Genomic DNA, 22,944 nt, shown 5'->3' with positions numbered 1-22,944 from the left:
AAAGAACAGTCTTTTCTGCGTAAGAATCATATGTATGGTAGGAAAAACCTCCCCACCCCCATTTTAGGTGCTAGTATTATTGTAATTTATATTGTTATAAACTATTATATATATATATATTAGGTATGAATGAATGGGATTTTCTGCAACCTGCTTGTCAACTTGTCACAGCTGAGATTTTAAAACTCTTATTCCTGCAGATTCCCCTCAAAAAAAAATCTTTCTAGTTTAAATGGAAGTTATTTACTGAGTTGTATTAGTAGTCAAGTTGAAAATATTTTCCTTCTTGTTGGTATTATTATTACTAATCCGCATTTGCATAGTTCTTTACAAAGGTGATTTCCCTAAGTCCAGCCCAGTGAAGTGGGTATTGGCAAATATCATCCCCGTGTTATAGAGGAAGAAACTAGTCACATGGCTATAAAGGGACTAAGCCAGTACTTTGATCTCAAGTCTTCTGAACCCGAGGATATTGATGGCTCTCTTTCTTATTTGGGGGGTGGGGAGTGGACTGGGGTGCCGAAGGATGGAATTGAATGGTTTCCCCCTTGCTTACTGTGAACTTTTTAAAAAAAATTTATTGCTGGGCAATGAGGGTTTAAGTGACTTGCCCAGGGTCACACACCATAGTAAGTGTCAAATGTCTGAGGTCAAATTTGAACTCAGGACCTCCTGAATCCAACTGCCACCTAGCTGCCCCCTTACTGTGAACTTTCTAACTGAAACCCACATCCATTAGATTCCATAAATTGATTTCTCAAGTTAAGTACAGTGTAGCTAGCATGTGTTGAAATCTGGTTGTAACTGAAGACATTTATCAAAGTAGGCACACAACCAAATTAAAAGTTGATTTGGGGGATCATCTTGAAGCCTTTTTTTCTTGCATATATGCAAGAAGTTTTATATTTCATACATCCCTGAAGTTTTTATTATGGATATATGGTATTTCCTTGATTGCAGTTTTAGTATGAAGTTGTTTGATTTGTTACTGAAATATGAATGTGATTCAGTATGCTGACTATAGGAATCTTTTATTATTTATTGACATACCTGAAAGTAAAAATTAATTTAAAAATAAATTTACCTATTTATTATTTTTCTTCTGTATCAAGAATTTTACAAAATGTTTTGCTGCTTCTTCATACTATTTTTAAGTGCAGGGACAGAATCAGTTTTTATACTGTCTTGAAAAAAAAATGATAAATTGTAGGCGAGGTACATTGGAAGGTATGCTTAATTTGGAGTTAGGGGAACTAGATTCTTATCCTGACTGCCATTTATTATCTATGAGTTTTGAAGGCAAATCATTTAACTTCTCCGCATCTCATTTCTGTAAAATGAGATGGTTGGACTAGGTGACCTCCGAAGTGCCTTCTGTCTCTGAATCTATGATCCTAAGAAGGGACCCTTACATTTAGATGGGAACTTAGAATAATTATTGATTAAAAAAAAAAAACCACAAAAACCCCCCAACTCTTCAAATGAAGTACAGGACATCAAATGTAACTTGGAGGAGGGGGGGAAACACATGGCAAATACTGGAATTCCAGAATATAGATTTTTATAAAATGTCACTTTAATAATAGATCTATGAATGGATGCGTTAAAAAAAGATTTATTTTTTAAATGTAAAAAAGTGTAATGAAAATGTTTAAAATGTTAATAAAAATATTTATACTTTGGATTTCAATTTTTATCTCTCCTTCCTCCCTCCCCATAACCTTCCTGAGGTGGCAGCAATCAGATATGGATTATACATGTATGATTATGTAAAACATTACCATATTTGTCATTTTGTACAAAGAAAACTTGATTAAAAATGAAAAAAAATGAAATTGAAAAATAGCATGCTTCAGTCTGTTCCATCAATATCAGTTTTTCTTTGGTGGATAGTATGTTTCATCAATAGTCCTTTGGGATTGTCTTGGATCATTGTATTGTTGAGAATATTCAGTTCTGAATGGATGCTTTTAAATAAAACCATTGACTGTCAGAGCTGGAAAAAGACCCTTAGAAAGCACCTAGTCTAACTAACCTTTTTAACCAATGGGTAAACTGAAACCCAGGCCGGAAATGACTTGCTTATATATTCAGGATTTCTGTGCTCATTGGGTAGGAGACTACTCAGGTAACTACTCTTAATTAAACCAATCTATTCACTTCCTTAATGCTGTTTGACATTCTCACAGTGAACATCTTTCCACCATAGAAAAAGATACAAATGGAGATGCTCTGTGGGTCTGGTGTTATCCTTCCACCACAGCTGAATTAAGAGACATGCTTTTGAGAAAATGCTGCCTGACAGATGAAAATCAACAGCTTCACACCTTTGTGTATGGCCAGTATAGAAGATCATGGTTCTATGTTACTACAACTGAAGTTCCAGATTCTTCTGTTTTAAAAAAGGTAAGATCGAAAAGCAGGTAGGACCCACAAGTCTTTTATGTTTACTTGTAATAATCATGATAATAATAGCTAGCTGTTCTGTAATGCTTTAAGATTTGCACAGCACTTTACAAATATTGTCTCTCTTGAACCTTACAACAGCCTTGTGAGTGGTAGGTGCTATTATTGTCCCTTTTAGAGATGAGGAAAGTGAGGCAGACAGGTTAGGTGACTTGGCTAGGGTCACAGAGGTAGTAAGTATCTGAGGCAGGTTTTAAACTCAATTCTTCCTGACCTCAAATCCAATATTCTATCTTCATAAGTAAGGGTAAATATAAAACCTAGTAAATATTTTATCAACAAAAATATTGCTACCTTTCAGATCAAAGAAATGAGTTACCTTATGGATGTAGTAGGAAAGAATCATAATAATGAGTAGGTTTATCTTTTTTGGTCTGAATCTGTGATTTCTTTGTGTGAAGAACTCTTATTGTATGTTTCCTTCTCTAAGGCACCTGGGCAGCCGATTTGTAACTTCATTCGGTTTTTTTTGTTGTTTTTTTTTTTAGTGAGGCAATTGGGGTTAGTGACTTTGCCCAGGGTCACACAGCTAGTAAGTGTTAAGTGTCTGAGGGCGGATTTGAACTCAGGTACTCCTGACTCCAGAGCCTGTGCTCTATCCACTGCGCCACCATAGCTGCCCCTGTAACTTCATTCTTAATGAATTGAAAGGTTCAGTGATTTGTCCAGAGTCACATATCTTGTATATAATGGAGGTCACTGGACTTTTATGTGAAAACCATTTATTTGCAAGAGATGGAGTTTGCCTTGGCAGCTAGGTGGTATGGTGAATAGAGTGAGGGCCCTGGAAAGCCCTGGAGTCAGGAAGACTAGTTCAAATCCAGTGTCACATACTTAGTAGCTGTGTGACCCTGGGCAAGTCATTTAACCTCTCTGCCTCAATCTACTCATTTGCGAAATGGGGATAATAACATCTCCTTCCCAGGGTTGTTGTGAGGATGAAATGAGATAATAATTGTAAAGTGCTTAGCACAATGCCTGGTACATAGTAGACATATGGATGCTTACACCCTTTTCCCCCTTCCCCATTAGTCATATCATTTTGTTTTTGTTTTGATTTTTTGTGGGGCAGTGAGGATTATGTGACTTGCCCAGGGTCACACAGCTAGTAAGTGTCAAGTGTCTGAGGTCGGATTTGAACTCGGGTCCTCCTGAATCCAGGGCTGATGCTTTATCCACTGTGCTCCCTAGCTACCCCCCCAGTCATATCATTCTATTGTTCATTGTGCCTGTTTCAAAAATAGTCAGCATTTTCTATTACACATTTTCTCTTCTTTTTCAAGATAACCTTCTATATTTAAACTTCTATATCAAGAAAAATGAGAAAAGCAGAACCCTTGTAACAAATATGCATAATCAAGCAAAATAAATGCCCCCATTGACTGGGCCCACAAATGCACATTGTACTCTGCTTCTTGAGTTCTTTATCTGGTCAAGAGGTGAATGGCATGCTTCATCATCTGTCCCCTGGAATTGTGGTTGGTCATTGCATTCATCAGGGCTTTTTTTAAAAAAGTCATTAAAGTAACATTGATTTAAAGTTTAGTGATTCTCCTCTCCCCCTCTCCATTTCTGTTACCAAAAGTTATTTTAAGGGAGGTAGAAATGTTATCATCCTATAAATAAGTATATTTCTCTCTTAGAAATAATGAGATTTGGACATTATTTCAAATACAAAAAACCTCATATTTCACACTTTTCCTATTTGCAAAATGACTTAGTATATTTTGTTTTTAAATTTTAATGCCAACAATTGCAATAAAAGAGATTGAAAACACAGTAAATAGTCATTATAGACCTTACTTCTTTGAGAGGCAGTAATGTTAGTTGCCTGCCTTAAGTTGACTGTCAGTCCAAGATGAAAGGAGCATTGATTTAGCTTTGGCGGGGACCTTAGAGGTCAAGTCCAACCCCCTTATTTTATAGATGAGGGAAACTGAGGCCCAAAGAGGTCATGTGACTTGCCCAGGAGTCATATGAGTGTCTGAGCCTGGAATTTGAACCCAGGTTTTTTTGTTTTTTTTTTTACTTTTGCCACAGTGGTATGCTTTCTCTAAAGGGACAGATTACTTTATAATACCTTGTCTCCCTGCCATATTCAATTGCTATAGATTATGAATTTTTGTGTCTTTAAATAAAGGAATTTCACTGTAAAAACCATAGATTGAGATCTCTAAAGCCCCCCTCCCCCTTTTTTCAAAGTGAGGCAATTGGGGTTAAGTGACTTGCCCAGGGTCACACAGCTAGTAAGTGTCAAGTGTCTGAGGTCGAATTTGAATTCAGGTCCTCCTGAATCCAGGGCTGGTGCTCCATCCACTGCGCCACCCAGCTGCCCCCCTCCCTTTTTTTAAAGGAAGTTATGATATTGGCTTAAATAGGTTCATATTAAGTATTTCATTCCTGCTTTCAAATTGAAGTAAAATCTGTCAGGTTAAAAAATGTAGATAATTATGTTCGCCAAATTAGAAAATAGTGAGGTTTCGCATAGAGGTTCTTAACCTTTTTTTTTTTTTTTAAATCATGTAACCCTTTGGCAATCTGGGGAAGCCTTTGGAGTCTTTTTGAGGATAATGTTTTTAAATATATAAAATAAAATACCTAGGATCACTAGGGAAATCAATTATATTGAAATTTAACTATCTAAAATAAATTTTTAAAAAGTTCACAGACTCTAGGGGCAGAATTTGGCAGGTTATTCTTTTTTTTTTTTTTTTTAAGTGAGGCAATTGGGGTTAAGTGACTTGCCCAGGGTCACATAGCTAGTAAGTGTTAAGTGTCTGAGGCCGGATTTGAACTCAGGTACTCCTGACTCCAGGGCTGGTGCTCTATCCACTGCGCCACCTAGGCTGCCCTGGCAGGTTATTCTTATAGTTTAGAAGCTGCTATGTTATATTTTCCATAGGTTTTGGGGGAAATATTATATTTTTGCTTGTTTTTTTTGGAGGGGGAAATTGTATTAAAATTTTTTTAAATTAAATTTTATTTTTTCATTTCTCAAGCATTTTCTCCCTCCCATCTCTCTTGCCTGCTTTTTCTGTTCAGTCATATCTGACTCTAAGTGAGCCCATTTGGGGTTTTCATGGAAAAGGATAAAGGAGTGATTTGCCATTTTCTTCTCCAGCTCATTTTACAGATGAGGAACTGAGGCAAACAGAGTTAAGTGAGTTGCCTTGGGTCACACAACTAGTTCAGTGTCTGAGGCCAGATTTGAACTCAGGGGGATGAGTCTTCCATAATCCAGGCTGGTTATCTATCCACTGTGCCACCTAGCTGCCCTTCTTTCTTGCCCACTAGGAAAAAAATAAGAAAAGCAAAACTCTTGTAACAAATATGCATAATCAAACAAAATAAATACCCCCATTGACTGGGTCCACAAGTGCACATCTTATTCTGCTTCTCGAGTCTATCATCTGTCTGTTAAGTGGCAAATGGCGTGCTTCATCATCTGTCCCCTGGAATTGGAGTTGGTTATTACATTCATCAGTTCATTCAAAGTTATTTTTCTCAATAATGTTGTTGTAGAAGTTGTTCTCACTTTGCTCTGCATCAGTCCATACAAGTCTTCTGGGTTTTTCTGAAACCATCTCTTCATTTTTAATGGTAGAATAGTCAGTATACCATTACATTCACATACCATGATTTATTCAGTCATTTCCCAATTGCTGGGTATTCCCTTAGTTTCCAGTTCTTTTTCACCACATAGAGAGCTATTACAAATATTTTTGCACATATATTTTCTTTTTCTTTGATCTCTTTAGGATTTAGAATGCTTTACTTTGAATGGAGAACTGAATTTTATTTGTACTTCATATTATGGATGAACTATAGCTTTGAAGAAAGATTAGCAGGTGAAGATGGTTCTAGTAATATGCTGGCTCATGAAACTTATCAAAGTGTGCTTAATGATACAGTACAATCATTTGCATATTCCCATTTGAAGTACAGCAAGGATTTATAGGCTTCATTTAGAACATTTAAGGATTTTGGTTGATGTCTCATGGTTTTAGTAAATAAAAAGTAGTCATATTAGCAAACGTCATAATGAAATCTTGGTTTTGCTTGACATTATCAGGTCTGCTTTCTTGACAGTGGTTGAAGTTAGATGTAACTATGTTGTATCCTAGTGAGCCTTGTTGATGCCTTTTCTTAGAGAGTGAAGTTTTTGAATGTTAAATATAAGAAACATTCAGTAGAATAGTTACAGTTTTTGTCTTCTTTAAATGCCTTACTGTCTTTTTCTTTTATTATATTATGGACATTCCTTCCATCAAAGAGTGTTTTAAAAAATATAATTTTCCTTTTCTTTTGGACAGGTGACTCATTTTTCTATTGTTCTGACTGCCAAAGATTTTAACCCTGAGAAATATGCTGCCTTTACTAGGATACTGTGCAGGTCTGTATGATACTCATATTTAATGCTAATCTACAAATAGGTAAAGATTGTAGGAAATTACACTATGCAGCATAACAGGCCCCGGCAGCAAAGAAGCCAATTTCAGGCTTCCTTGGGGCCATCATTGTTTGGGTGATACTGCAGCTCCTGAAAATGCAGGAGATTGGGCTGAATGTGTATTCCACAGTATAGCCCAGAGCTTGATTATTTTGTCAAGAGCCTGGTTCTCTTACTTGCCTCTTTCTCTTAAAAGTCCCATAGAAGACATTTTCAGGTTATTCAAGGGATTCATTTAAATTGGGTTCCAATTAAGTGATTGATGGTGTTTTACAAGCAATTACATTTAGAAGATTCACTGTTATAATATGATTAGTTTTAGATGTGTGATGAACTTGACTCTACTCTGTTATTTGACATAGGAAACATTAGCGGTTTAGTGGAAAGAACACTGGATTTGGATTCCAAAGACTGGATTTCACATCGTGTCTCTGTCTTTTCTGACTTGCGCGATCCTTGGCACAAGAGCTTCATCTCTCTGGGCTGTGAAATGAGATGACTGGTAGAGATGGTTCTTAAGGTCCCTTCCCATTATGACATTTCTTATATTCTACACTTATCTCTTCCAGGGCACTGGCCTGGCCTTGTGAGAACCACAGAGTCCACCACACTAGCAGAGAACAAGTATTTTTTATGCGAAATAAACTGCAAGGATCTGATTCACACTTACTTTTTTTATTTTAAATCAAGGTGCACTGAGTTGTCCTTTGACTCATTTCCCCAAAATGGATTTAAATTTTTTGAAGTGGAATAATAAATAGCTAATAATAGCTAACATATTTTCAAAGTTATCCTCATAACAGTCCTGGGATGTAAATGTTATTATCCCTAGTCTATAGATATGGAAAAAAAGGCTGAGAAAAGTTAAGTGATTTGCCCAGGGACACACAGTTAGTAAGTATGTGAGGCAGGATTCCAGCTCAGGTCTTCTTGACTCCAAGGCCAGATCTCTCTCTCCTTGGCTTGTGATTTCCATGCCCTGCTATTTCCCTGCCTTGTCCTAATTAATTGCCTCCCAAAACTTGACATTGTCAAGCATCTCTTAAGCACCTGCTATATGCCAGGCACTGTGCTAAGCACTGGGGATAAAAAAAGGGCAGAAGACAGTCCCTGCCCTGGAGGGGCTCACAGTCTAATGGGAGAGGCAACAAGTAAACAACTACAGAGAGACAGGATAGAGACAGGATGACCTGGAGGCAGTCATCAGAGGTGGGCATCTGGCCCTGCAGAGATCGTTTACCCTGCATATTACCCTTCTCCATTCTAGGGCACTGTTTCCATTTTATGAAGCTTTTTAGTGACTCCTGTAAAGAGTTTTCTGAATCTCTTTTTACTTTCTCAGCATACTGTTGAATAATTAAATTTATCTTTTTTTTTGGGGGGGGTGAGGCAATTGGGGTTAAGTGACTTGCCCAGGGTCACACAGCTAGTAATTGTTAAGCGTCTGAGGCCAGATTTGAACTCAGGTCCTCCTGACTTCAGGGCCGGTGCTCTATCCACTGCACCACCTAGCTGCCCCTTGAATAATTAAATTTAGCAAAGAAGGAGGTATATAAAACCATTGTCCAGTCTACAATAGATGCAGTTTATTAGTGATCTGTCTTAGTTTTTTTATTTTGTTTTCCGCTTATTTTCTTCCCCATGTTGTCACCTGCAGTGTAGGGCAGGCCCTAAATATCAGATTCCTTGGTATTTCCTAAGGAAAAAAATTGGTACCATTTTTCAAAGGAAGTCACTTTAAGAAGTGACTTCAAATCTGTGTTATAATTGCAATGGAAAGTTTCTTGTCAATATTTTTAAATAGTTTTGAGTTGATAATTTGCCATCTGTGCATTTGTCACGGGAAACTCAGAAGTTTATGTAGGTGACATCTCTCATTCTCTATCTCTGTCTATGAATACCTTCCCTTCTGAGGATACTGATTATAGGTAATGGGACTCTTAGCACATTTTTTTTCTTGTCAGAGGAAATATTTGTAATTCATATAACATTTAGGGGCCTGTTAAGGGGCAAACTTATCATTTAAGGCACTGAGGGAGTAATAAAGATGAATAAGGCAGTATCAGCTGTCAGTTGATGCAAAATGGAATAAGATGACATCATAAGAAAGATATCAACAGGTTCCCTGAGATGCTGTTTGAGGGACAAATCTCTTCTGGTTAAGACATAGGGGAAGGTTTCAAGTAGAGGTGAAATTTACACTGGGCCCTGAAGGTAGCCTAGAGATGGTGGGGAAAGTGGTTATTGTTTATAAGAACACAGACTTATAAATGTAATACATAAAAGGAGATGGGAGGGAGGAGTCACAGGTCATGGAATTATGTTGTTTGGGTTTTCAGGGACCTTAGAGAGTTCTTTCATTCCTCGGCCTAAACTTAAATCATCTCATATATGAAGATAAAATTCAATTAAAACAGGTGTTAAAGTCTTTAATAAACTACTGGATGGTACCCAGGACAGATGCTGGTTTATTCTTTACAAAGAATTATTTTTTCTTTCTTTTTTCTTTTTAATAGAATGTACTTAAAACATGGAAGTCCAGTTAAAATGATGGAAAGTTATATTGCAGTTCTTACAAAGGGGATATGCCAGAGTGAAGAAAATGGCTCTTTCCTTAGCAAAGATTTTGATGCCCGAAAGGCATACCTTGCAGGTTCCATCAAAGGTAAGCAAAGGGGATTATTTTGTCTACTTATCGTGGTTCTTTTATTACATGAATATAACTTCACCAATTCATGAATTCCATGGCTTTTGGCTCCTAGTGGCTCAGAATCCTTGTCACTTTTATTTAAAATTTTTTTTCTAATCTCCCCATTACCTCATCCAGCATCTTCTCAGATATCCCCAACCCATTGTCATCTAGGATTCTATTGTCTCTTTCATCCCTATGGTTCTATATTCTCCATAGGGCTTCTATAATCTTCCCCAACTTTCTGAACTGCCTTTTATTTTCTTCTTTTTACAAGGGATGGTTTTTGGGTAGGGATAGGAGAAGGGATATATTTGGAAATGATAGTGATATTTTTTTTGTTGTTTTTGTTTTTGTATTTTTAGTGAGGCAGTTAGGGTTAAGTGACTTGCCCAGGGTCACACAGCTAGTAAGTGTCAAGTGTCTGAAGCCGGATTTGAACTCAGGTACTCCTGAATCCAGGGCCGGTGCTCTATCCACTGCGCCACCTAGCTGCCCTGTGATATTTTTTTTTAAATGTCGTTAGGCTATATAATTATTTATCAGGAATGTCATAGAGGGGATTCATACTTTATTTTTTTTATTTTTTGTTTGTTTGGATTTTTTTGGTGAGGCAATTGGGGTTAAGTGACTTGCCCAGAGTCACACAGCTAGTAAGTGTTAAGTGTCTGAGACTGGATTTGAACTCAGGTCCTCCTGAATCCAGGGCCGGTGCTCTATCTATTGTACCACCTAACTGCCCTGGTATTAATGTTTTAGAACTTTTAAAGACCTAACAGCTTTTTAAGACTGAAAGGAATGAAGTTGGTGTGTGACAGCCAGGTGAGGTGATATCTTTAATCAGGAAACTCTGTCTTTATACCCTTTCAAATCATATCATATGTGTTTGCCTGCTCAGGTTGTTCCTAGAGTATGGAATCATCAGTTGGACATATCAGTTTGTTTATCTGGAACATATGGGTGTATGATTGATTAGATATTTGTATATTTGTAAAATTTGCTTAATAATTTGTTCTCTGTATAAAAAATAGCTTTAAGTGTATTTTTTTAAAACAAGGATAGTTTTTTCCTAGTAAAAACTTTATTTGCTTATGTAATTAATTTTTTTTTAAAAGATGTGGTATCCCAATTTGGAATGGAAACGGTCATCTTATATACTGCTCTGATGCTAAAGAAGAGAATTGTGGTCTACCACCCTAGAATAGAAGCTGTCCAGGAGTTTACAAGGTATTGCATCCATAATTTAACATTTTGTTTGTTTGTTTGTTTTTGTGGGGCAGTGAGGGTTAAGTGATTTGCCCAGGGTCACACAATTAGTAAGTGTAAAATGTCTGAGGCCGGATTTGAACTTGGGTCCTTCTGAATCTAGGGCTGGTGCTTTATCCTCTGTGGCACCTAGCTGCTCCCATAATTTAACATTTTTAAACAGATTGTTAGTAATACTGTCCAGAATATTACTTGGGGCCTTTGCTATGTTTTTGGTGAATGTTTGGAGTAAATGCAGCATGTAGAATAGTGTTTGAAAGATCTTTACCTACACATAGAGTTGGAAGAGACATTAGAAAGCATGTATTACTTTTGTGGTGGTTAAAAAAGTTTGAGAGACATAATTTCTGGGTAATTTAATCATTTTATTAATAATGCCAGCATTTTAATAAAGAGATAGTCATTTGGCTGTCTCTCTTAGACCACCTCATGGGGGTGGGCTTACATTTTATATTCTCAGGATGGAAATCAACTCTTGATTGGTCAATAATCAATGAGAAAATGAACATTGCAATGAGAGGGTAGGCTATATTATAATGAGGGTCTTGGGGTATGTGACTTGGGTCACCCAAATCTCCCTGATAAAACAGAGGATCCACATTTCCCCAGACCTGTCTGAGTAAATATAATGAACAGGAATGCACCCATTAGTCCAAACTTAGAATTTCTTTTACTGTCTGATTTGGTCTTGGCTTGTGTAAATCTCTTCTTAAGATTTCCCACACTGGTTGATTTCTGGATGAAGAAGTAGAAAAGGAGAAGAACCTTGGTCCTAATGCAATGGTTATTAAATACAAGAGAGAGATAATAATTTCTCACATACTCTTCTTATTTTTAGCTGAATAAACCATGGTTTGGAGAGGGGAAGTAGGATAGCATGATTTAATGGAAAGAACAGTAGATTTGGAGTTAAGAAATTAACATTTGGGGGGCAGCTAGGTGACAAAGTGGATAAAGCACCAGCCCTAGATTCAGGAGGACCTGAGTTCAAATTTGGCCTCAGACACTTGACACTAGCTGTTTGACCCTGGGCAAGTCACTTAACCCTCATTGCCCCCCCCCCCCCCCCCCCCCCCCGCAAAGCAAAACAAAAGAAAAAAAAGAAAGAAAAAGAAATTAACATTTGAATCCAAGTTTTCCCACAAACTAGCTATATGAATACCGTCAAGTCATTTAACACCTTTGAGTTTCCTTGACTATAAAATGGAGATAATAGTACTGCATAAACTGCCAACTTCATATAGTCTTTTTTTATTTAGTATTTTATTTTTCCACAATTATATGTAAAAACAATTTTTAGCACTCATTTTTAAAACTTTGAGTTCCAAATTCTCTCCCTCCCTCCTTTTACTCCCCTTCCCACCACCCACCCTCCCCCGGCCATTGAGAAGGCAAGCAATTTGATACATGTTGTACTTCTCATAATCTTCTGAGGAAAGTGCTATTTCTTCTTCTCAGGTCCTTCAAAGATGAAATTATATTAAAACAATTTTTTTTTAAATGCAGCTATGAACTTTATAGATTCCATACCTCACATGAAAAAGATTACATTTGCATTTGCCTTAAACATAAATGATGATAGCTTTTGGTGATCTTAAGCAAAGGAAATAGCTTTAAAAGAGATTGTATAAAAGGGATGTATTTTAATACTTATTCATTTAAAGGAAATGATAATAATAGAAATCCCCTAAATCCAGTGAACTTTTAGAAGAAAGAATTTTCATATGACTAGCATAAAACAAGTTGTTATTATTGTACTTAAATTAAAAAAATAATTTTAATCTTAATTATTTCTTTTATAGCATTTATTAAGTTTAAGATTGTACCTTTTCATTTTTTTAGTCAACAAAACTCTACCTTCTTTGCTCTTGAGAAAGAAAAATAAAACTCATTATATACATGTACAGTTAAGCAAAGCAAATTTTTACTTTGCCCATGTCAAAAGAAATGTCTTAATCTGCACTGTCATTCTGTCACCCTAAGTCACTCTAAATGATTAGACTTGCTTAGCATATTTCATCATGAGGCTTCTGAAATGGTGGTTAGTCATTGCATTGGTTAGAAGTTCCTAAATCTTTCAAAGCTGTCACTACAATATTGTTGTTACTGTAAAAATTATTTTCATGTTTCTGTTCATTTCACTCTGGATCAGTTTATAGGAGTGTTCTTAGGTTTTTCTGAAATCATTTCCTTTATCATTTCTTAGAGCACAATATTATTCCATTACATTTATATGCCAAAACTTGTTCAGCCATTCTTCAATTGATGGAAACCCCTCAATTTCCAGTTCTTTGCCACTGCAAAAAAATTTTGTTAAGCTCTCCTTAAGGGGCATATATTTTTTTCGTAAATCCCTTAGTTTGTTTTGCTTAGGACTAATATCGCTTTTTTTTTTTTTTTAAGTGAGGCAATTGGGGTTAAGTGACTTGCCTAGGGTCACACAGCTAGTAAGTGTGTAAAGTGTCTGAGGCCGGATTTGAACTCAGGTACTCCTGACTCCAGGGCTGGTGCTCTATCCACTGCGCCACCTAGCTGCCCCATAATACCTCTTTTGATATACCCTTTCTCTTATTACCTATCCCTCTCCCTTTTCTTTCCCTCCTATTTCCCTGTTCAATGAAATTTATTTTTGCATGTGTATTTTTGTTTGCTTTTTTCTCCTTTAACAAGTTTAGGTGAATGTAAGTTTTGGTGACCAACCCATCTTCCTTGCCTACCTCCTTTTATGTATAGACTTCAATTTCTGCACCCCAGTTAGATAAGATAGTTTTTCTTATCCTATCTTTCCTCTCCCCCACCCCACTCCATGCATTTCTCTTCTTCTCCCTTCCTATCGTCCTAGTCTTCTTTTAAGATCATCACAACATAACAGAACCACTCTAAGTCCCTCTATCTAGTTAAACTTCTTTATATGACCCCTGATCATGATAGGGTTTGGGGGTGACACATGTATCATCTCCCTGCTTTAGTATATAAACAGTCTATCTTTTAGTCCCTTATGATCCCTTGCTCGTGTTTACATTTTTGTGCTTCTCTTGAGTCCTGTATGTTTACTTTCAGTCAGTCAGTCAAACATTTATTAAGGCCTTACTATGTGCCATGCACTGTGCTTAGTGCTAAGAGTACAAAAAGAGGCAAAAGGCAGTTTCTGCTCTCAAGGAGCTCCAGTCTAATGGGGAAGACAACAAACAAACAAACATGTACAAACAAGCTCTATATAGGATAAATGGGAAATTGAAAGGGGGGCAGCCCTAGAATTCTGTGAAACTCTTGTCTTTTTACTGGGGTTTTTTGTTAGTCCTGTATTTCATTAAAGGTAATTTCCCCCTCCCCCTATAAGATTATACTCATTTTTCCTAGGTAAGTTATTCTTGGCTGTAAGCCCATACCCTTTTACTTCTGTAATATTGTATTCTAGGCTCTCCATTTCTTTATAGTGGTGGCTGCTAAATCTTGTGTGATCCTAACTGTTGCTCCTTGGGACTTGAATTCTTTCTTTCTGGCTACTTAAGAGTATTTTTTATTTGATTTTGAAGCCTTGGATTTGAGCTATAGATATTCCTGGGCATTTTCATACTGGGATTTCTTTCAGAAGGTGACTGATAGATTTTCTTTTTCTATTTTGCTCTCTGATTCTGAGAGATCTGTGTAGTTTTATTTTTAAGATTTCACAAAATACAAGGTCTAGACTCTTTTTTTTTTTTTTTGGTTATAGCTTTCAAGTAGTCCATTGATTCTTTGTTTTTTGGTTGTTTTTTTTTTTTTTTTTTGCGGGGCAATGGGGGTTAAGTGACTTGCCCAGGGTCACACAGCTAGTAAGTGTCAAGTGTCTAAGGCCGGATTTGAACTCAGGTACTCCTGACTCCAGGGCCGGTGCTTTATCCACTGCGCCACCTAGCCGCCCCCAGTCCATTGATTCTTAATTTTTTTTTTTCTCAATGTCTTTTCCAGGTCAGTTGTTTTTATTCTGAAATACTCTTATCTTTTCTTCAATTTTTTCAGTCTTTTGACTTTTTTTAATTAAAAAAAATCTTTTTTTAGTCTTTTGACTTTTAAAAACATATTTCTTATCTAATAGAATCATTCATTTCTGTGGTCCATTCTGATTTTTAGGGAGTATGTTGCTTGGGTAAAGCTTTGTACCTCTTGTGCCAAGCTTTCCAATTGTTTATTCTATAGATGTTTTCCACTTCCCCCCTCTAGTATTCTCATTCATTTATAGAAACATTTTTAAACTCTTGTCTTTTCTCTTTAGGAATTCTAGTTGGACTTGTAGCCAAATTGTGTTTTTCTTTGAGGCTTTGCTTATAGGTGTTTTGGAGTCATTTTCTTCTTTTGTGTTTGTGTTTTGAGCTTCCTTGCCATCATAATAACTTTATGTTGTACTTCTTTTTTGTTTGCTCATTATTCTGACCCTCTTCCTGACTTAAGACTTGATGTTAGGGCTGGACTCTGCACTTCTGAAGGAATGTTTGGGCTGCTTCTACTTCCTTAGGGATATTGAGTGTTGTGTTATTCAAGGATCTCAGGGATAGCTCAGGCTGGGAACTTGCAGGCTTTTAGTGCTCCAAAATGTTCTGCTCTAGGGCAAAGTCTAGTTCCTACTCTCTTGGTCTGAACTCTGCGAGCTTCTGACCTGGTTAGAGTCTTAGCAACATATCTGTGGACATGCTTCTGTTGATATACCAGTAGACTTGGCTACTTTAAGTCCTCTGGAAAGCTCTGCTGTTTCAGAGTCATAACGGCAAGGTCTCCCTTGGGTCCGAGATTACTGACCTAGATTTTCTTCTGCAGGCTCCAGGCTAGGCTGAAGGATGAAACTGAGACATTGCTTTGCACTATGGCTCAGAACCACATAGCTGCTCCTTGTTTCTGAACTTTCTTCTTGCTCCAATATATAGCCTGGGATCCCCAACTACATCCACATTATGGATAACCACCTCTGGGCCTAAGTGCCATCCTCAGCCCTGGATTTGTGGGCCAGAGCAGGGCAGTGAGCAGCCGGACCCCATTTGGCTTCTGTTCCAGTACTGTACACAGGATTGGGCCACTGGGCTGGATCTGGTCCTGCTTTTTTCCTTCTGTATAGCCTTTCTCTGTACTGAGATCTTCCACAAGGCTGTTCCTCACTAGACCCTGTCCCCTGCATCTCCCTATGTCCTCCCTAGACTTGAAGATGACTCACTGATTTTGTGTCTCCTTGGATTTCCTGATCAGGACTCAGTCTGGTGCATGTTCTAGATCTGTTTGGGATGTTGTCGGGTGGGGACCTCTGCTATAATTCTTCCTGCTGCTCTGCCATCTTGGCTCTGCCTCCACGCTTTCTTTGAAAGGTCTGCCATATAGTAATAAACAAGATATGCTATGTTACTCCAAGATTTCACTATAGAAATGAAAATTCAACTTGAGTTACCTTTAGCAAATCTGTCTGAAAGTTTGAAATCTTATGTGATTTTAACTAGAGGCAAAGGAGGAGCCAGGTGAGTCAGGAGTTTTGGTCTCATCTTGTTCATTTAAGTGTTGTTCATTTGTCATTCATTCAGCATATATTAAGCACCTGCTATATGCAAAAAAGTACTAAGTAAGCTAGGTCATGGGCTGGGTGGATATGCAGAGTTTAAATAAGACCAATTTCTTGCCCTGATAAGGCTTAAAGTAGGAAGAAGGAGGTAAAATGCCAAAACAAAGAGCTGTGATGCCCAATATTCCATGATAGACAAATTTTTGTTGTCATTGTTCAGTCTCTGTGACCGCATTTGGAGTTTTCTTGGCAAAGATACTGGAGCAGTTTGCCATTTCCTTCTCTAGCTCATTTTACAGATGAGGAACTGAGGCTTACAGGACTAAGTGACTTGCCCAGGGTCACACAGCTAGAAAATGTCTGAGGCCAAATTTGAACTCAGGAAGATGAGAGTCTTCCAGACTCCAGGCCCAGTGCTCTATGCACTATGGTACCACCTAGCTCCCACATAGGCATATTAGAGAGTTTTAAAACTAAGTGCTGAAGATGACCGAGGAAAGACATTAAACACACAGAGCTCCTGATAAAATTGCCCCCAAAACAGCAATAAAAGAACCCCTGAGACAGAAAAACCCACAAAAACTAAGTGCTGTGTGAGGCCCAAGGGGAAAGATTATTATAGATGAGGGGGAGGAGAGATCAGGAAAGGTTACCCTGAAGGGGTGCCTTATATTTTGATATTAAAAGGATGGGTGTACAGGGCAGCTAGATGGTGCAGTGGTTAAAGCACCGGCCCTGAATTCAGGAGTACCTGAGTTCAAATCTGGCCTCAGACACTTGACACTTACTAGCTGTGTGACCCTGGGCAAGTCACTTAACCCCCATTGCCTGCAAAACAAACAAACAAACAAACAAAAGGATGGGTGCTCTACATGTGGCTGGAAAATAATAAAATACTTTTATTTAAAAAAAAAAAAAGGATGGGTGAAAGGTGAAAGGGAAATTGTGGAACTGGGAGAAGCAAGTCCAATCCAGATACTGGGAACAGCATAAATAAAGACAGGGACCTATGAGAGCAGAGGGTCTGTATGCAGGCTGAAGAACAGTCCATTCACTAGAGTATGGAATACATGGTGTCAAGTAATTTGAAATGAAGCCGTGAAATTGGGCTGAATTGTGGTGTGCCTTTAATGCCAGACCTAGGAATTTTTACTTTTCTAGTAAATAACAGGAAGATGCTGAAGATTATTGAGGAGTGACATGTCCAGAGCTATTTGTGATACTACACAGTTCTGCTACTAACCTGCTGTGTAACTTTGGGTAAACTTTTTTTTTTTGGGGGGGGCAGTGAGGGTTAAATGACTTGCCAGGGTCACATAGCTAGTAAGTGTCAAGTGTCTGAGGTCGAATTTGAACTCAGGTTCTCCTGAATCCAGGGCCTGTGCTTTATCCAGTGCGCCACCTAGCTGCCCCTTTGGGTAAATTTCTGTGTTTCCATTTTCTAATTTAAAAATGAGGGCATTTGACCAGACCTAGAGACGGAAAGTAACTTGCTTCATCCCAGACAACTAATTAGTCATGGACCCTAGACTAGAACTCAGTTTTCCTGACTTGCAGGCCCCATCTGTTCCTTGTGAATGACATTCAAACTCTCGCCTCCATTCCTTTTAAGAAATTTCCTTTGGGGGCAGCTAGGTGGTGCAGTGGATAGAGCACCGGCCCTGGAGTCAGGAGTACCTGAGTTCAAATCCGGCTTCCGACACTTAACACACACTTACTAGCTGTGTGACCCTGGGCAAGTCACTTAACCCCAATTGCCTCACTAAAAAAAAAAAAAATTTCCTTTGCCTGGAATGTCCTCCCTCTGCATCTCTAGGGCATGGAAACTTGTGCTTTCTTCAAGATGCAGCTCTCATAGGTCCCTGTCTTTATTCATGCTCTTCCCTATATCTGGAATGGACTTGCTTCTCCCAGCTCCACAATTTCCCTTTGACCCATCCTTCCCAAGGCCTTTCCTGAAGCCCTATGGTTAAAGGCTCCCTTCTCACCACTGATTTGTGTTTGTCATTTCTCCCCTGCCCCAGTATAACTGAAGCTCCTACAGGGAAAGAGCTGTCTCATGTTTGTCTTCATATCCCTAATGCCCTACAAAGTGCCTGGCACATGGTAGGTGCTTAATAAATATTTATCCATTGATTTATACTGTTGCCACCCTAGAGTCCTTTTATCATATAAGTGTTTCTTTCCACTTCTTTGCAGAGTCTGTCTCCTTAAATTCAGTACAGGATATTGGCTTAGGAGAAGGACATAGGTCCTTCACAGAGTAGCCAAAATAATCTGTTTCCCTCCCCAGACCCAAGACATTGTAATTAATTTAAGGACACAAATTTTGTTAAGCTCTCCTTAAGGGGCTCTGCCTTCTACCCTCAGCAAAGCAGTATCTCCCTCCATGTTCTAATAACTCTTTGTCTGGATTTCTTTTTTTAACCATTATCCCATTCTATTTTGTAGTATACTTTTTTTTTTGCTGGGTCTGAGGCTATTTCTTTTTTTTTTTAACATATAAGGTATTTTATTTTTTCTGTTACATGTAAAGATAGTTTTCAACTTTTGTTTATACAAGCTTTACAATTTCAGATTTTTCTCCCTCCCCCCTCCCCTAGACAGCAGGTAATCTGATATAGGTTATATCTATATATCTATATGTCTATATACATATACATATACATATACATATATATATATCTATATACACATATATATACACATAATAACATTAATCCTATTTCTGCATTAATCCTGTTATAAGAGAAAAAATCAGAGCAGTGATGCAAAACCTCAAAATAGAAAAGAAAAACAACAACACCCAAAACAAAAGAAATAGTATGGTTCAATCAACATCTGTACTCCACAGTTCTTTTTTTTTTTTTCTTGGATTTGAAGATCCTCTTCTATCATGAGTTCCCTGGAACTCTTCTGTGCCATTGCATTGGTGAGAAGAATATAGTCCATCACAGTAGGTCAACACTCAATGTTGATGATGTAGTATACTTTAAAAAAAAAATCTTATCCTTCCTTGAAGTTCTTTGAGGACTAGGGCTATGCTACGTATTTTTCCAGAGGCTTCTTAATGTTTGTTAAATTTGGTCCCCTCAAGTCAATTGAATATTTTTATACTGCATATATTTTTTAAAAATCTGTTAATTTCAGGGCAGCTAGGTAGTGCAGTGGATAGAGCGCTGGTCCTGGATTCAGGAGGACCTGAGTTCAAATCTGGCCTCAGACACTTGACACTTACTGGCTGTGTGACCGTGGGCAAGTCACTTAACCCCAATTGCCTTACCAAAAAAAAAAAAGAAAGAAAGAAAGAAAAATCTGTTAATTTCAAAATATTTTTGAGATACAAAATTATGAATCTTATCCAAGTTGTATATGGATGTATTAGGCCTGTTGTCTTACTGGCTGATGGAGATTTTTTTTTCCCCAGTATTTTTCAAAAAAGGAAAGTTATAACATATATAAAAAAAAGACTACACTTATTGTTATTTTAAAATACCAATTTCTGCCCCTTTATAAATGAAACTGACTTCAAATAAGAAGTTGATGCTTTCGCCCTTTGATCTTGTGCTTTTGAGTAGTTCTAATTGATGATCAGTTTATATTGATCTCATCACTCACTACTTCTTTTGACTGATAATAGCATGGGGGGGAGGGCGGTTAGAATTGGGAATGGTACTTAAGGGACCAGCCTGTCTCTGCAACAGAGGCTCATAAAGGAACTGACCTCATTAGTACCATACTCTTACTGAGTTAAGTTATTAAATGGAAGACTTAAAATGTTATGGTTTTGTGATGATAAAAGACTGAATATTGAAAAAAAAAAGTATTTTAATTTATACCACAGAAGAAACTCTGCTCTCAATGCCTATAAATGGGGGGGGGGTGGCCTCTCAGGCTGTGTTGTTATGATATGAAACCTAAAGATTCTTTATGCTTAGTATCAGGGTTTTTAATTAATTCAGCTACCTTTATTATCTGAGCTCTTGATTTGATTCCTGCAGGACTCTACCTGCCTTGGTATGGCATCGACAGGACTGGTCAATTCTTCATTCATATGTGCACCTTCATACTGATGAGTTGGAAGCACTGAAGATTTGCACAGGTAGCAGTCATGTTTATAGTGATAAGAGAAACGTTTAATAGGGGACAGCTAGGTGGCGCAGTGGATAAAGCACTGGCCCTGGATTCAGGAGTACCTGAGTTCAAATCTGGCCTCAGACACTTGACACTTACTAGCTGTGTGACCCTGGGCAAGTCACTTAACCCCCATTGCCCCACAAAAACAAAAAAAACAAAACAGAAAAACGTTTAAGGTAGAACCAAGGGATTATAACATTGAGGATCATTTATTTCTTGTTAAATTCACTTGGTTAAGGAGTTTAGCTTGTTGATGTGGGTCAAAATTTTGTCAGAGACTATTTAGTTCCTTTGGCCTTTATTATTATTTTAGTTTAGCCAGATTCAAAAGATACCGTGTACATTTGCCTTGGGTTATTTTAGAGTCTTCATATTCCCTGTCATATTCTTTTATTCAAGAAAAGAACTAAACTTAATCTTTAAGAGAAGGTTATTGGGTATGTATGACTACTAATAATGGCATCATTCCATGTCATATGGTTGTTATTATTACAATACTATATAGCAACTTAGATTTGTATAAGACTTTAAGGTTTTCAAAGCTTTCTCATAGCAGCCCTGTGAAGTAGTCATCTCAACAAGATTCTGTGGTTCTAGTGGCTTCACCCTCTCCCTCGCAATGTGTGATTTCATCAGTGTGTGGAATTTCTGGTTAGGAAATAGTCATTCCTGACACATACCTGGAACTCTTTTGCAATTTTTAGTGTTAGAGAGTGGCCTGGGGCATTGGGAGGTTATGACTTAGCCCAGTTTATTCTGCCAACATGTGTTAGAAGCATGACCTGAACCCAGCTCATTCTGACTTCTGAGGCTAACCCTCTATGCACCATGTTACACTATTCTGTGTTCTGGTAATGCTGTATGTGAAATAATACTAGGTGACTAAAGAAAAAACAGTTGGATCTCAAAATCCAAAAGCCTGGGTTAGCTGGTTAAAAAGACCTGTTCTGAGAGAGGTACTCATTTGATTATGCCATTTATTTATTTATCTGCTCATCTATTTATCTATTTTGGCAGGGCAATGAGGGTTTAGTGACTTGCCAGAGTCACACAGCTAATAAGTGTCAAGTGTCTGGGGCTGGATTTGAACTCAGGTCCTCCTGAATCCAGGGCCGGTGCTTTATCCACTGTGCCACCTAGCTGTCCACCAAATATGATTTTTTTTTTTTAGTGAGGCAATTGGGGTTAAGTGACTTGCCCAGGGTCACACAGCTAGTAAGTGTTAAGTGTCTGAGGTTGGATTTGAACTCGGGTCCTCCTGAATCCAGAGCCAATGCTCTATCCACTGTGCCATCTAGCTGCCCCACCAAATATAATTTTTAAGAAAGCGGCCCCCTCAAAGAAGAAATATTAAAACAAAAAAAACCCCCTTGTTTTCTCTTTCCACGGTCATAATTCCTGATATGAATAGCTGTGTGTTACTTTAAATTGTTTCCTAATTACATTTTATTTTGTTTTCACAAAGCTCCACCTTCTTTCCCTTATCCCTGTCCTAGAGAGCAAGAAAAACAAAACCCCACTTACAAATAAGCAAAACAAATTCTCATAGTGACTTATGTCAAAAAAAAAAAAAAAGGCTCAATGTGCACACTGAGTTCATTGCTTCTCCCAGGAGGTGGGCAGCACATTTTTTTGTTTGTTTGTTTTTTTAATTTTAATTTATTTATTTAAAATTTTTTTTGGGGGGGGGCAGCACATTTCATCATGAGTTCTTTGAAATTGTGGTGAAATCTCAATGATCAGAGTCCCTTAATCTTTCCAAGTTCTTCATCTTTACAATATTGTTGTTACTCCCATCTATAGAGAAAGAAGTGATAGTATCTGAAAATGGATGGAAACACATTTTTTTCTTTTCTTTTTTTTTCTTCTTTTTTGGTGAGGCATTTGGGGTTGGGTGGCTTGCCCGGGGTCATGCGGCTGCTGGGTGTTGGGTGTCTGGGGCTGGATTTGGGCTCAGGTGCTCCTGGTTCCAGGGCCGGTGTTCTGTCCACTGCACCACCTAGCTGCCCCTGGAAACACATTTAAAAAAAAAATTTTTTTTCTCTTTGACAATTCTTCAGTCTGAAGTTTTGGGAGTTTTTTGACTGTTTTCTCTCACAACCTAGCTAATGTGGGAATGCTTTCCATGACTACTCATGTATAACTTATTTTGAAATGCTTGAGTTCTAGTGGGTGGGGGGTGGGAATGGAGGAGAAAGAGAAGTTGGAACAATTTTTTTTAAAAATTGATGTTAAAATTTGTTTTTACATATATTTTGGAAAATAAAATTCTATTCAAAAAAAAGAAAAAAATTCTATTAAAAAAACCCAACAATATTGTTGTTACTATATAAGCTGTTCCTTCAGTCCTTCCCTCTTCACTCTGGATCAGTTGATATGAGTCTTCCCACGTTTCTCTGAAACCATGCTTTTCAT

The 22,944-nt window shown here is 37.7% G+C and overlaps 1 protein-coding gene across 4 annotated transcripts in view; it reads left to right on the top strand.

Moving 5' to 3' along the window:
• Positions 1 to 22,944, top strand: part of DENND10 (DENN domain containing 10) — a 32,097-nt gene that overhangs the window by 642 nt on the left and 8,511 nt on the right. For 3 of the 4 annotated variants that reach the window (XM_043989578.1, XM_043989579.1, XM_043989577.1), the window contains exons 2-6: positions 2,210 to 2,406; positions 6,780 to 6,859; positions 9,433 to 9,581; positions 10,721 to 10,832; positions 20,394 to 20,494. In XM_043989578.1, the coding sequence (XP_043845513.1) occupies positions 2,210 to 2,406; positions 6,780 to 6,859; positions 9,433 to 9,581; positions 10,721 to 10,832; positions 20,394 to 20,494 (639 nt within the window). Of the gene's footprint in view, positions 1 to 2,189; positions 2,407 to 6,779; positions 6,860 to 9,432; positions 9,582 to 10,720; positions 10,833 to 20,393; positions 20,495 to 22,944 lie in introns of all 4 variants that reach the window. The other variant, XM_043989580.1, reaches the window with a different exon arrangement.

Source organism: Dromiciops gliroides, chromosome 2, assembly GCF_019393635.1.
Source record: "Dromiciops gliroides isolate mDroGli1 chromosome 2, mDroGli1.pri, whole genome shotgun sequence".
Lineage (NCBI taxonomy): Eukaryota > Metazoa > Chordata > Mammalia > Microbiotheria > Microbiotheriidae > Dromiciops > Dromiciops gliroides.
This window is presented reverse-complemented; position numbering and strand designations above follow the sequence as displayed.